The sequence below is a fragment of the Kwoniella shivajii genome, chromosome 6, assembly GCF_035658355.1.
Source record: "Kwoniella shivajii chromosome 6, complete sequence".
NCBI classification, from domain to species: Eukaryota; Fungi; Basidiomycota; class Tremellomycetes; order Tremellales; family Cryptococcaceae; genus Kwoniella; species Kwoniella shivajii.
Window position 1 is genome coordinate 1,785,199 of NC_085913.1, and position 14,216 is coordinate 1,799,414.

The 14,216-nt window shown below is 45.4% G+C and overlaps 7 protein-coding genes across 7 annotated transcripts; 4 read left to right on the forward strand and 3 right to left on the reverse strand.

Annotated features, from left to right (window-relative positions):
• Window positions 1-132: 132 nt before the first annotated feature.
• Window positions 133-1,829, forward strand: IL334_005118 (uncharacterized protein; the record flags this gene model as incomplete). The annotated part of the gene is made up of 8 exons (XM_062936832.1): window positions 133-193; window positions 261-318; window positions 384-561; window positions 642-812; window positions 887-1,002; window positions 1,110-1,306; window positions 1,385-1,532; window positions 1,640-1,829. The coding sequence occupies 8 exons, from the start codon at window positions 133-135 to the stop codon at window positions 1,827-1,829; spliced, it is 1,119 nt and encodes a 372-aa protein (XP_062792883.1).
• A 331-nt stretch (window positions 1,830-2,160) lies between these two features.
• IL334_005119 (uncharacterized protein) lies at window positions 2,161-2,951 on the reverse strand (the record flags this gene model as incomplete). Its single annotated transcript, XM_062936833.1, has 4 exons — window positions 2,161-2,260; window positions 2,392-2,511; window positions 2,577-2,710; window positions 2,838-2,951. 4 exons carry the CDS (start codon window positions 2,949-2,951, stop codon window positions 2,161-2,163), a joined length of 468 nt encoding a protein of 155 aa, XP_062792884.1.
• A 1,158-nt stretch (window positions 2,952-4,109) lies between these two features.
• On the reverse strand, window positions 4,110-4,559 carry IL334_005120 (uncharacterized protein; the record flags this gene model as incomplete). The annotated part of the gene is made up of 1 exon (XM_062936834.1): window positions 4,110-4,559. The coding sequence occupies one exon, from the start codon at window positions 4,557-4,559 to the stop codon at window positions 4,110-4,112; it is 450 nt and encodes a 149-aa protein (XP_062792885.1).
• Window positions 4,560-5,756: 1,197 nt separating this feature from the next.
• On the forward strand, window positions 5,757-7,465 carry IL334_005121 (uncharacterized protein; the record flags this gene model as incomplete). Its single annotated transcript, XM_062936835.1, has 4 exons — window positions 5,757-5,942; window positions 6,020-6,438; window positions 6,498-7,257; window positions 7,319-7,465. The coding sequence occupies 4 exons, from the start codon at window positions 5,757-5,759 to the stop codon at window positions 7,463-7,465; spliced, it is 1,512 nt and encodes a 503-aa protein (XP_062792886.1).
• A 125-nt stretch (window positions 7,466-7,590) lies between these two features.
• IL334_005122 (uncharacterized protein) lies at window positions 7,591-8,769 on the reverse strand (the record flags this gene model as incomplete). Its single annotated transcript, XM_062936836.1, has 4 exons — window positions 7,591-8,076; window positions 8,128-8,502; window positions 8,554-8,597; window positions 8,652-8,769. 4 exons carry the CDS (start codon window positions 8,767-8,769, stop codon window positions 7,591-7,593), a joined length of 1,023 nt encoding a protein of 340 aa, XP_062792887.1.
• A 467-nt stretch (window positions 8,770-9,236) lies between these two features.
• On the forward strand, window positions 9,237-11,500 carry IL334_005123 (uncharacterized protein; the record flags this gene model as incomplete). Its single annotated transcript, XM_062936837.1, has 10 exons — window positions 9,237-9,419; window positions 9,472-9,740; window positions 9,796-9,867; window positions 9,993-10,140; window positions 10,196-10,450; window positions 10,499-10,689; window positions 10,737-10,956; window positions 11,010-11,083; window positions 11,134-11,345; window positions 11,397-11,500. 10 exons carry the CDS (start codon window positions 9,237-9,239, stop codon window positions 11,498-11,500), a joined length of 1,728 nt encoding a protein of 575 aa, XP_062792888.1.
• Window positions 11,501-12,349: 849 nt separating this feature from the next.
• IL334_005124 (uncharacterized protein) lies at window positions 12,350-14,165 on the forward strand (the record flags this gene model as incomplete). The annotated part of the gene is made up of 5 exons (XM_062936838.1): window positions 12,350-12,728; window positions 12,780-12,978; window positions 13,039-13,528; window positions 13,587-13,803; window positions 13,861-14,165. The coding sequence occupies 5 exons, from the start codon at window positions 12,350-12,352 to the stop codon at window positions 14,163-14,165; spliced, it is 1,590 nt and encodes a 529-aa protein (XP_062792889.1).
• Between the last annotated feature and the right edge of the window lie 51 nt (window positions 14,166-14,216).

Genomic DNA, 14,216 nt, shown 5'->3' on the forward strand with positions numbered 1-14,216 from the left:
GGTATCAGGCTCACACTTCCTCTTTGTCCTCAGTGTTCAAAAGTCTCATTCTCGCCGTCAGCTTCAATCATCTTTCCTGTCTTAATAACGTATTCAGTACCACAAGAGAGGGGAATCAAGCTCACTAGCAGAATGTCACAACCAGAAGCATCGACATCGCAACAACCAATGACAAACGGTCAGATCACGGAAGGTGAATCATCCTTTTTCATTCATATCATAGAGGGCGTTTGGCTGACGAGGAATCACTTACTGGACAGATGAGGCATCGTTGTATGATCGTCAGATTCGATTATGGGGCTTGGAAGCACAAAACAGGTATGCAACAACCTGTTCTGCAACCATCACAAAGATATTATAGACTGATGTATTTGCTTCTATAGAATGCGATCTTCAACAGTACTTGTCCTTTCCTTGAGAGGAGTAGCTCATGAAACCATCAAAAATCTAGTTTTAGCTGGAATAGGAAGATTGATCGTAGCAGATGATAGTGCAGTCTCTGAAGAGGATTTAGGGACAGGGTTCCTCTTTAGGGAAGAAGATGGAGCTGTCGGCCAGAATGTGAGCTTAAAAAATGACCTCGCTGGTTGAGAAATATATGTAAAAGCTGACGAGATAATCATTTCCGTTCTTCGGTGTAGAGAACGAAAGCTGCTTTACCACAGATATCAAGCTTGAATCCACTTGTCTCACTGACTGCTTTTGAAACGCTACAACCTTTTGTTGGTGGATCAGAAGGTGAAATTGTGGATATATTGAAGAAGGAAAAAGTAGATGTTATAGTAGCTTGCGATTTACCACGATCACAACTGGTAGGTCCAATTATACGACAAATATTTCACAATTTCATCAAGATGAACTTCGCTGACTTATCTGGATTTATCAGGAAATCATAGATGAAGCTTCTCGAAAAGCAGGTTCTATGTTTTATGGCGCTGGAACATATGGTTTCTTTGGATATGTGTTCGCAGATTTAGGGGAAAGCTACGAATATGTCTACAAGTGAGTAAACTCAGTTCACATCAATCAGTTACCGGTACCTTACATGTATCTTGACCTTTCTTTACTCAGAAATACGAATGGCAACTGATATTAGCTTCTTGTACTAGCCCAAAACCTACACCTGAAAATCCGTCACCTGGATTAGCGAAGAAATCCCTTTCCTATCCTTCTTTCGCTAAAGCACTCTCATCAGATCATTGGGACAATCCTGCTTCACAAGCTGAACAAGGCGGAAGTCCGTATAGAGGACTAACGAAGAATGAAAGCAAGAATGCTGCTCCAGGTGTCGTTTTAGGTTTATTAGGTGAGTTACAGGATAGGCTGTTTCACACTGATGAGCTTATCGACTGGAGAATCTCGCTAAATGTGTTGGTCAATCTAGCTTTATGGGAGTATGAGAAGACAAAATCAATGTTACCGAGTGGAGGTGAAGGTCAGATAGCTGAAATGATCGCGAGCGCCGAGAAGCTCAAAGATGATCTGGGCGTAAATGTCAAAGCTATACCGACAGTGGATGTTGATATGATACAGTGAGTAGTCGAGACCTTGAGTTCAAGTGGGCTGCACTATCGATCAGCGTTTCTATCGGCAAATCTTGCGACCAGCTAATAGCTGACATGCAATCTTGCCACCATAGACATCTCGCGTCTCACGCAACCCACTTCTTCCCACCTACGCTGGCCGTCCTGGGTGGTTTACTCGCTCAGGACGTGCTCAGAGCTCTAAGTAGGAAAGATCGACCGATCGTCAATCTCTTAACGGTGGACACGATGGGAGGAGTGGGTGTAGTAGGACGGTGGGCAATGGGCGAAGGTGCTGATGTGTAAGCTTGGAGAGGATGTTACCGTTGGTAATATCTAGTGAGAGGAGAGATAACATCGATAGATGCTCAACAACCATGACACGTTTATATATTTACATGCCTAATGTACTACACAACAGCTATATTGACCGAACGATGAGGTAGCAATGTGCATTTCAGCAGCAAGTCATCACCTATATACCTCTGTTCACTTTTATGACCAGAATGACTCAGCATTGTTTGATATCACCAATGACTTGCTTTGCTCTTTCGTAACTGCGATCATTGCGTTTGATTTTGGCGTTTCAGGACGGAATGACTAGTATTGACTTGTGGTTGGGTCATAATTCCACGATCTAGTCCTCATCTTGGTCCTGCGTCGCATCTTGCTTTACTTCGTCTACCGCTGTATCCTTTGAGACGATATTTACTTTCGTTGGAGGCTTATCGACACGCCTGATAGACAAGTAGAAGATCGAAGTTCTCGTCAGCTTTGTGTTTAGTAATTATTCGAGCGATCTAAAGAATATAGAATAGAAGGGAAACGTTGATTAAGACTAACAGGAGATAGGGAGGTACAGACATACCAAGTTTCATGGTGCTTTACACCAACTCGCATCAGTTCACCAATGAAACCAGGATCGTTCAGTCTACTTCTGAATATATCCGACTGTAGTAAGGTAAGATAAACCAGACACGTTGGATATCTGTATACCGATATGGTATACTATTAGCATGGTATTTCTTGAGTCTTGTTATTGGAGATACTGACACTATAAATTTGACATATTCGGGTTCTCTCCAGTATTCTAGATATTTCAAGTAGTTTATGAAGGACGGCTTGGTGAGATATCCTTGGGTGGAAAGGGAATGTAAATATTGAGGATGAGAAAGACATTGAACGAACTGACACGGTTTCATAGCAGAATTGTAGTCAGCTTAGGAACTCTCGTCCTGGCTTGTATACATATGTTGGGAAGACTGAAGCTTGTTCAAATAAAGATATGTCGACCAAAAGGTGAATATCACTCACCTCTAATTCAGCTTGAAATCTCACCAAATTAGCTTCTTTTGCAGGCGGTCTTGCTGGCGAGGGAGTTCCGTCCGGAAGAGGAGGTGGTGGTAGTATAGTTGAAGACTGCTGCATTTGAGTTGACAGCTTACATGTAATTAGTTTTAGAATGTACGAATTGACTGCTCACTGTCTGTCTTCTATCCAGCTAGTCAAAATCATGTGTTGTTGCAAGTGAAAGTGGATATCTCCGCATTTCAACCTCCCATTTCAGATTTCTACGCGACTCTCTTTCCATTTTCATGTCCTTCCTTCTCTTCCTCTTCCCATACATTATCCCCCGTACATGTTGAGTATATAGTACCCACGATGGGGTCTCTATCTACAGACAATAATACTATTGGCAATCTATTATCCATTAAGGATCAAATCCGACTGGCCCTGGTGCGTACCGCCATGTGTCGACTGACTTCCATTACTTACACGATTACTAATTCCTCCGGATCACAGGCCATAGCAGTAGTCAATGCGAAACCCTCTAAAACAACTACTGAAGGTGATCTCGTCTCCTTACAGCAGTGCTAAACTTACGATCATGGACTAATATGGGTGCCTTGCATAGCTTTCATCTTCCAGCTCCGCCAACAGATTCGTCAGCGTTTATCTCGTGAGATAGCCGACATAAATCCGTATATGAAGGTAGACGAGAGGGAAGATTTGGACAGAGTGATCACTATGATGATGATGAAGATAGCTGATCTGGAACGTACGGAAATCAACAAGGAGCACATGGCAGAAAACAGCGAGAAGCGGAAAAGGGCAAAGGGTTTGTCCTGCTGCTGTTTCACACGATGGAAACTAATCTTTGGAGTGTGCTGCTCAGGACCTACATCTCATGAGGACGCAAGCGAGCTCCACTGCTTAAAGAAGAGAAGATGTAAGAGTATATGATAAGTCAGTATTCTTTCATATCACGCGGAAAGTTCACGTACCGCTCGCTATTGTTAAGCATCCCAGAATTGTCTAGCTCTTTGTGGAAGGAACCATCTCAACGGCCACCTTATGTTTCGCTTTCGATCTATCCTCACTTCCACTGTCATCATCGTCTTACCAAATCTACTACCTCAACATCGAGACTGACATCACCACATCCAATATCACCAGCGCAGACAATCATATTCAAGACAATCATCAAAACTATAGCATGATTCGAAACATCACCGATGCGACTTTCAATTGCATCTATATTCTATGCATTTCTACAAGCTCTACCTAATGTCTTCTCGTGTTGATTTATGGGTGCGATCTTCGTCTCCAATTCCTCCTTCTTCTACCACTTCTGGCTTTATCCATCACTAACGTTCTTCCTTTTCGTTCTGCTCGGTCCTCGTTCACACCTGTAATAACCTTCTTATTGATTACTGTAAGGTCTGTCGCTAAAGAATCCTCATCTCCTTGCTTTATCTCTTTGGTCATAACATGTACTGCGGAAGTCAACCATAGATAGTCGTCTAATCCTGCTCTTTTGGATGCTTCTACTGGCTCGCTCGTTGGTAGTAGATTGAAAGCGATGTGATCTGGAAGATCCAAGTCAGTAGGAGTATGGGACGAGGCCGCCAGTGAGGGAAGACTGATGTCCGGTGTGTTTGAAGCGGACTGTTGAGACTGTACGAGTGTGGGAGTTGGCGCACCCCATATTGATGGTAGTACAGCGAATATGAGAAGCTGGTAAAAGCGGGGCATCTTGGTTTCCGAAATAGAAACAAGGATATTACTTATGAATATGATTACAGGTAGTAATGATCTTATGGAAATATGAACATTGGAGGTGAAAACGCTCCTTTCAACAGTATTGCATCGCTTTATATATCCCTTTGTCAGTGCAACGCCCTCGACTAAATGTTCGGAAAGACTTCGTTCGCATCTCGTCGAGTAACAGGTTCTCAAATTGTGATACTAGACATGATGAGGCACGATTTCGACAACCATATTGGGCAACAGGCTGAAACAACGGTTTGAGACATTCTGATCGGTTAGTACTCAAGTTGAGCTCTCGACATCTGATTGTAAGTACGCTGAGACAACCTTGAAATCAGTCGTAATAGGTAGAATGCCAAAAAAGCATAAAAGTCTTAACCGCAAATTTGAAAAGAGTTGGTCAGAAATATCTCCTTTCAGGTTCACCGTCGAAGACTCCTGAACCTCTTGTCATCCTTGTATCTTCTTTATCCTCTTTCCGTTGTTCCGTTGTTCCTTTTTCCTTCGGTTTAAATCCGCATGGAAGAGCTGATACAACAAACCCTCGACTACTTTCTCCGCCGTAATCCACTAGTTCCTGCCCGAACGCTTCCGTACGAGCACTGTATGTGTACCAAATCCGGATCGTTATGAGCAGTCTCCTTAGTCCATGAACCGGTATGTTTTTTCATACATATGCACAAAGACACAAGACCGAGTCAAACCGATCCATTATCGTGTCAATGCATATTGAGCTGCAATGTAGTACATTTGACGCCCCGCCGCCAGCGGTCCGAAGGCGACTCTTGGCTTGTTTTTGACGACGCTCATTGCCGCAAATGCCCTTGCAATTGCACTTGTCACTCGTCATGTCCGTCGTCAATCTCATCGTTATCTTCGCCGCGCGCTTATCCAACAAGTCAATTGACGGACACAATCATTTAATCCTTTTGAACATCAGCGCATCGATGCCACCTCGCAAGATGTTGCTGGTCCAACCTTCAACTTTCAAGGTTCCTTTGACACTCATTGCTAACATACATCAAAATATTTCGTTTCAACTGATCTTGCACGCCCTAATACTGCCCTCGCATTCGGCCTACCCTCGTTCCGTTGATCGATTTTGCCGCCTAAATTACCATTTCCCAGCTGAATATTTCGAACTCTCGCACCAGCCTCTACACCGAGACACGAGCATCAAAGATGACCAAGATTTTCGACACGATGATTAGCCAATTGTATGTCAACGGACGTTTAGTTGGGATGGAGGAAGAGGCTCAAGAAGTTATGATCAAAGACGGCAAGGTGGAATGGATTGGCTCTTCGGAGCACCGACCGACCATTCACGACGTGGAGATAGTGGATGTAGAAGGGTCATGGATAGCGCCTGTGAGTTTTCCATATCTTAGTTCACGATATTATACCGTAGGCGCGCTCGGTGTCTCGCGCTGACCCATATCTCACAGAGTATGATAGATTGGCATGTTCATTCAAAGCTAGCTGCAAATTATGATCATAGAGTGCACTTGTCTGAGGAGACATCGGCTCAAGCTGTCTTTTTGGCAATGCGAAAAGCACTTGATGATCCTAAATTCGACACCTTTGAATTAGTAGGTGTAGATATGCGGAACGGTAATTGGAACGATAATCACCTTATGAACCGGGCAACTTTGGATAAAGAGGTCAGCTCAACCAGGCCAATCTACCTGTTTTACAATGGTTACCACACAGTAGTGGCTAATTCGGTTGGATTAGAAAGGTATAAGATCAAATCTGAATCTGGAATCTTGCACGAGACGGAAGGATGGGATATAACTTATGGTGTGGGACAATTTGAGGATGAAGTAATGGATAAATGGATTTCCACTTGGGCCAATAACGCAGCGTGAGTCTTAAACGAAGTGCGACTATGAGACATCGATGACTAATCAAAAATGTTTCCAGATCACTCGGTATAACAGAGATTGTTGACCTGGAGATCGACTTTAACATCCGAGACTGGCAGAGACGTTGCAAGAATGGGTTTGATACCCTACGTGTCCATACCGGTATCTACGATCCTCATTTCCCGGATGCAGTCAAGAGAGGCGTTAAGAGTGGGGATGTGGTACCCGAGACCAACGGGTTAGTCACTGTTGGTCCGTACAAGATAGTCACGGATGGTGGACTCGGTTCGCAAACTGCTTTTTGTCATGACGCATATCCTGATACGACATTCCACGGTATCTTTTCGTTTACCGCGACTGAACTTGAAGAAATGACACAGCGAGCGACAAATCATGGCTTCAAATTAGCTATACATGCCATCGGTGATCAAGCCAATTCGGTCTGCTTAAAATTACTTGCATCAAATCCTGTGCCGCCCTTGAATGGGTCCACCATCGAACACGCACAATTGCTCAACCTTGACGATATTGAGATCTTCAATGAGTTAGGTTTGATTGCTTCTGTACAACCAAAACATCTAGTAGACGATAGGGAGACTTGCCTAAAGTATTGGCCTGGTAGAGAACACCGAGCTTGGGCACTCAAAAGTCTCGCGGATGCAGGTGTCGCAATGAAATTCGGAAGCGATAGTCCGGTAGCGGAGATGGATCCTTGGGAGGCTATGGCAGTTGCAGTATCTCGTCGTAGAGCTGGCGGGCTACCACTAAGCGAAGAACAAGCGGTGGATGTAAGGACGGCCTGGGTTTCAAGTACTTCGGTGAGTGCGGTCTCATGAGCTCTATATGTATATCGCTCATGTCACTATATATACCCGATAGAATGGCCGCCTTGCGCTCCAAGTCGGTGACAAGGCAGATATGGTTATAATCGACCGGAATCCTCTGGAATGTGACGCAACCGGACTAAGAGCTACAACAGTCTTCCGTACCATATTAGGAGGGAGATGTACCTATAGGCGAGCATAGTCCTAACCCATGGTTTATCTGATTTATCTGGTATGCATACAGTCAATCGGCTCTCTCCTACGCATGTGAAAACTTCTTATCATTTAACGAATACTGGTTATCCGCTACGAATTCATGTGATCGTTCTAGATCGTGACTACTACCTTACCAAAATGCTTCTGAGACTCCATATATCGGTAAGCATCTGGTAATTTGTCGAAATCGAAGACTTTCTGGTCTACAGCGGGTTTGATTCCGTTGCTGTTAATTGCCTTTACCATATCTTCACATTGTTCTCGGCTTCCTACGAATATACCTCTGGCTATGCATTGATACTTGAGGCAGTCGAGCAACGTAGGCATACTGTCACCGCTTCCGGCGACGAAACCGATGATGGAAATGACACCTTGGTTTCCAATTGCATTCAAGGATTGTTGGAGTGTTCCTGGGCCACCAATCTCAATGATGTGTTGAAACCCGAGACCACCAGGAGTTAGACCTTTTGCGGTCTTACCCCAATCCGAGTCGTCTTTGTAATTGATAATGTGATCAGCACCGAATGCCTTGAGTTTCTCAGCCTTGGCAGAGGATGATGTGGTGGACACTACAGTAGCGCCAGCAGCCTTAGCGAACTGTGCAAGTGTGAGCCAAGCTTCAGATCACCCAAGCTATAGATCACTCACTTGCAAAGCAAAGATGGAAACACCCCCGGTACCTTGAGTCAACACCCAATCTCCAGGCTTTAAAGTTCTTCCCTCTAGTCCAAAGAGCGAGTCCCAGGCTGTTAAAGCTGCACAGGGTAATGTAGATCCTTCCTCAAAGCTATAGTCTTTGGGCATAAGTGCCGCATCGAGCTCGCTTACAACGATGTACTCTCTGGCTACACCGTCGATTGGACCGCCAAGAGAAGGTTTGCCTGGCTGGTTGGCTTGGTGGAAAGTAGGCATGACCTTGTCTCCCTTCTTGAATCTACTGACTCGGGATCCAATGTCCTCTACGACGCCAGCGGCATCGGAGATTGGGACGACAACGTCTTTGAGAGGGAAAGGGTATGTGCCCTAGAGGTGTGTTTCAGTTACTTGCGCTGCCGCTTAACCGTACAGACTCACCTGCACAATCGATATGTCTCGATAATTCAACGATACCGCTTTGACTGACGGTAGAAGGGGATTAGAATTAGATTTCGTACAATTGGAAGAACACTTACTATTCACCAGAATGTCATTCTCCCCTAACTCTTGCACCGGTTGTTCTTTCTCCAACTTCAAATTGTCGTAACTTCCGGTCGAGGTGAGCTTCCATTGCTGCATTGTAGATGGTGACATCGTGACCGAGAGAATTGTTTTCTTTGGATAGAGACGTGAGCGAAGTGATCTTGTTTTCTTTTTCTCTCTTCTTTGGAGTCTCTGACTCTCTTATGTGGGTTATATGTGGTATGAATGCGAGAATATGGCAAGGTCAAATTCATAGATCTAACAATGTTGAACAACGTCATTCCAGCAAAACACTTACAAATAAAGACCAAGATGACTAAATACACTCCTAGCGAACCTCCACTTCCACATTTGACCTCCACTTTCCCACGATTACACCTGACTCGTGTCTCCTTCGGTCATTGCCGCTTCTTTCATTGTTACAGAGACGGACTCTGCGGTCCGACCGGTATTACTTAAACCGAATCAATCACCCAAGTAAGTGCAGAACAACATTGACCATGCATGCTAATCACTGAAACGCCATTTGCTGGACTGAGAAGGTCATACAAGTCTTGTGATCGCAACAACAAATCAGGATGCTCAAACATACCATTGCTAGATGCAAAGGGAGCTCGACTCAAATCTTAGCCACCCCTCGACCCCTGCGATTGCCTAGGCAGCTGAAACGGTATAGCACAACGGCTGCCCCTCCTAACCTACGGCAACGTAATCAGCACCGATCCTATCTGTTTGTCTCAATCAGCACTATCGTGGTAGCGGTGAGTTGTTCAGAGATGCGTCTATCAGTCACTAGCCTGATCGCTATTATAGACATATCTATGCTCAAGGTCAATTATCCGGCTTGACAGCGAGGTGGATGTAAACGAAGAGCAACGGAAGGACCCCGACGGGCCAGTATCAGGAGCGAAGGGATCGGTCAGAACAGGCGAAGTCTCCACTGTGGACCCACGCGAAGATTTAAGAGGTCAAGGATACGATCTCGAGAGTGAAGGAAAGCAGGGCTACATAACACTGAAAGAAGTAGCCCGTCACGACCTCGCACATGACGCGTGGGTCATAGTCGAAGGCAAGGTCTTTGAGTGAGTTACGATAATTATCTTCCATTGTTATTTCGCTCATACATCGAAAACAAAGTGTGACAGATTTCCACAAATATCACCCAGGCGGCTCACAGATAATAGTGGCTAATGCTGGGAGGGACGTGACGTGAGTTCATGCTGTTTGCCGGGCTTTGCTGATATATTAGTGAGCTGTTTAAACCGGTACATCCACCGAGGACTCTAGAGAATAATCTAGCACCGGAATGCTACAAAGGTTTGGTTGACCCGAAGGATGCTGCAGAGGTATGTAGTAGTCGTGATGCATCTCTTGCTGATGAATCAGTCATTGAAAGCGTATGATGCCGAGCAAGCGAGAGTGACAAGCGCAAGGCAAGCACTTCCTCCTCCAGATAACATGTTGGGTCTGGATGAGATACAGGTGAGAATTTTCAAGATGTTTGTCGCAGGAATACTGAACTGATGGATCATCTCAGGAAGCTGCAGAATCTTTCCTGAGCCCCAGGGTGATCAACTATTATGGCGCATCAAGCTTGGATGGTTACTCTACAATTGAGAATCGGACGGCCTTCCGAAAATGCCGCTTGATTCCTCGTGTAATGCGGGATGTAACCAGCGTACGGCCTCAGACGAAGATTTTCGGTATACCGTCTGCTTTGCCGATTTACGTATCTCCAGCATCGAATGCTCTTTTAGGCCATCCGGAAGGTGAGCTGAATATAGTCAGAGGTGTAAGTAAAGAAAATGTCAAGCGGACTGCGCTGAGATAGATCACTCAGGCATCCAAAACGGGAATCATTCAAGGTATATCAGCGGCAGCGTCTTTCCCCCTTTCTGAGATTCTCGATGAGAAAGCCAAGATGGACAAGGAGAGTGGCACAGAAATGGGCATGGTATACCAGGTGTATCTGTCTAGAGATCGACAGAAGAATGTCGAACAGATCACGGAAGCGGTGAATGGTGGCGTACAGTGAGCCTTTTTCGCCTGCCTGTAGTATGAAGCTAATATCAGACCAGGGCGTTGATTCTGACGGTCGACTCCAATGTGGGCGATCATAGACAAAGCACTGAGAAGCTGAAAGGAGCAAAAGGAGATATCGAACCTGGAATCAGAATGGGGCCCATAGAGACTACCGATATGTGGCATGATTCGAGTCAGAACTGGGGAGATCTCAAATTCATCAAAGACCTAGCGCCTGGAATACCGATCTATCTGAAGGGCGTATGTGATATACGTGTAAGTGATATAATAGATCCAAATCCGCCTAGAGTTGACTGAGTAAGGCGCAGGATGTACGATTGGCGAAGGAATATGGCCTGGCTGGATGTATTTTGTCAAATCACGGCGGGAGACAACTTGACACGTAAGTGATGCTCAATCCTATTGTGCGCTGCAACTCACGGAATCTGCTAGCGCAAGAACAGGTTTCGATAGTTTAAGAGCTATACACGCGGAAGATCCACAGCTGGTAAAAGATACAGAAATCTACATTGATGGAGGTGTCAGGCGAGGTAGTGAGGTCCTTCAAGCACTCGCATTTGGAGCTAGGGGAGTAGGATTAGGCCGGCCATTCCTGTGGGCACAGGCGGCATATGGTGAAAAGGGGGTCATTCGAGCAGTAAGAAGTGAGTAATATCAAATGTCCTCTGAGCATTGCTTATGCGACTCTGGTGTAGTCATGGAAAAGGAGATCGCTACAGCAATGCAATTGATGGGTATAACTGAACTTAGCCAGATGAGACCGGATATGGTGGAATGTTTGCAGGAGACCTGGAAGTAGCGAGCTTGTACTAGCCATGCACGAGCAGCATCTTGGTTTCACTGGCAAGCTATTGCGTATTACTTTGACCCCACATGTAAAAGGAAGATTGTCAACCCCTGATGAATGTCAAGTTCATTTCGCCAGGTTCGGTCACCATAGTATGCTACAATGACGGGCTTTAGCTTTTGGCATCGAATTCAACAACATTACTTCTTTTAAGATTCCAACTGTCGTGACCCTGCAGGGTTAAGTGACGGACTTTCTTGTATGAACATGGCAAACACCGTCTGACGGGAATAGCATCAGGGAGAAGCGTCTTTGGAGGATTAAAAACAAGTAGCCGATATCGCTTACTTATCACTTGTACATATGAAAATTTGTAATTTAAGACTCGGAGTATTAACGCCGCCGGCAGGGGAGATGAACAGCCGCATGCAGTCTTGGCAGATTTTAAATAGAACATCCTGTTTGTCGTAGTCGTCAGACACCGTTGTTCTTAGGGTTTGAGGACAAGTATCTCTTTAATTCAGGAGCAGATGGTCCGGCAATATCGGTGAGTACAGAATAGAAACCCCCAGAAAAGAGTAGCCTTGACCTGATTGGGTAGTCAAAACAGTTCCACACATTCATTGAAACGATAGTGGGGCAGTCCCCAGAATTTTTTGGCAGCCCCTGTCATCATTGCAAACTCGCAAGTGCTCCACCACGATGAATCTCTGGAACAAAAAAGAATCTGTTTATTTCTTGACGACAACATCTTGGACATTTCTTCAACATCGATTTCATTTCGAAATTCAACCAGCTCAATCTTAAACTTTGCACGTAAACGTCTTGAGGATAACCCACGCTCACAAAAAGTTCACCGACATGAGGACTATTCTTGGAAAGAGAGGGGAGCCTCTTCAAGAGCTTATGAACTTCTGCGTCGTTGTGCCAGTGTTCTTAGCCATGGGTTTCTCTCTTTCGTATGGTGGAGGGGTCACCGGATACAAAACCTTTTATACTCTGTTTCCCCAAATTAACACGACGACGACAACGGGGGCAATCAAAAATCACAACTCTTTGATCCAAGGAACCACTGTCTCTTCCTTGAACTTAGGGGCAGCTCTTGGGTGTCTAACAACGATGTATTTGGGAAACAAGCTGGGAAGGAGAAGAACGGTCATGCTAGGAGCTATTATTGCCTTGATTGGTACAATTCTGCAATGTTCGGCAGACTACCTAGCTCAACTGATCATTTCGAGAAGTGAGTCATCTGTTTTCATTGCCGTTTATATATCGCTGAGTCATGGTACAGTGGTTCTAGGGGCAGGGCTTGGCCTTATGTCTTCGACGGTTCCCGTCTGGCAATCTGAGACAAGCAAAGTGCACAAGAGGGGTCACCATGTCATCATAGATGGAATCTGTATCGCTGCAGGTATCGCCTTATCATCATGGCTCACATTTGGTTTTTCCAAGGCAGACACCACTTCGTCATGGAACTGGCGACTTCCCTGGTGAGTCGCAGAGACCATTGCATTGCAGTTTGGAGACACTGTCGCTCACACCTGTTTTAGCATGACCACTGGTATCCTCGCGATTGTTGTAATGATATTCACCTTCTCATTCCCGGAATCCCCGCGATGGCTTGCTCTCCAGGGTAGATACGACGAGGCTCGGGAGGTCATCGCCTTGGTCGATGACGTTGAACCACACAGTGAACACACCGAATTCGTCCTTGCTTCTATCACATCGGCAAACGAGCTATCCGCGGAATCGGCTTCGTTCTCCAGTCTCTTCAAGTATGGAAAAGAAAAAATGCTATACAGGTTATTGCTGGCGGCTGCGACTCAAATGTTCTCTCAGATGTCAGGCTCTGCTCTCATCACCTATTACTCTTCCCAACTATTCAGCACCATTGGCCTTTCCAAGGACCTCTCGAAGATTCTTGGTGCTACAGACTTGACCTTCAAGCTGATTTGTTGCGCTATACCTTTTTTCTTGATCGAAAGAGCCGGTAGGAGGAGACTTTTGATGATTGCAGCTTCCGGCATGAGCACATGCATGGTGAGTGCAAAAGGACCTTGTCGGCAATCGTCACTGACGCACAGTTGAATCTTCACAGTTCTGCTTGGCTATTTGTGGTTCTCAAGTAACTGAGGATAATCTCATTCCGGCTTATATCGCCATCGTATTCGCCTTTATCTTCGTTGCCTTTTATCCCATCGGTTTCCTTGGTGTCAACTTCTTGTATTCTCAAGAGGTTATCACTACCAGATACCGTGCTCCCGCATCAGGTATCTCTACTGCTGTCCACTGGTTATCTGCTTTTGTCGTAGCCTGTGAGTACAAAGAAGATTGGAACTTTGCTATGATATGAGGCTGACCTCTGCAACCAGTGACTACGCCTATCGGATTCACCTCTTTGGGTTGGAAGTTTTACCTCGTTTGGGGTTCCGTTGCCCTATCTATCATACCCTCGGTTTACTTTTTCTACCCCGAGACGACCGGTCTCTCAGTTGAAGAGATTGACCAAGTGTTCATTGACTCCCCGGGTGTGCTTGCGACGGTCGGATTAGCGGAGCAACGTCGAAAGGAGAAGGCCTTAGAGCAGGAAGTCATTGTCGGTCATATCGAAGAACACAACCAAGCGAAAAAGGCGGAAGAGCAACATGAACAGGCTTTGGTAGAGAGTAGAGTATAGGAAGAAGTAACTCGAGTATAACATGCATCATCGTTTACAGTATCGCTCATT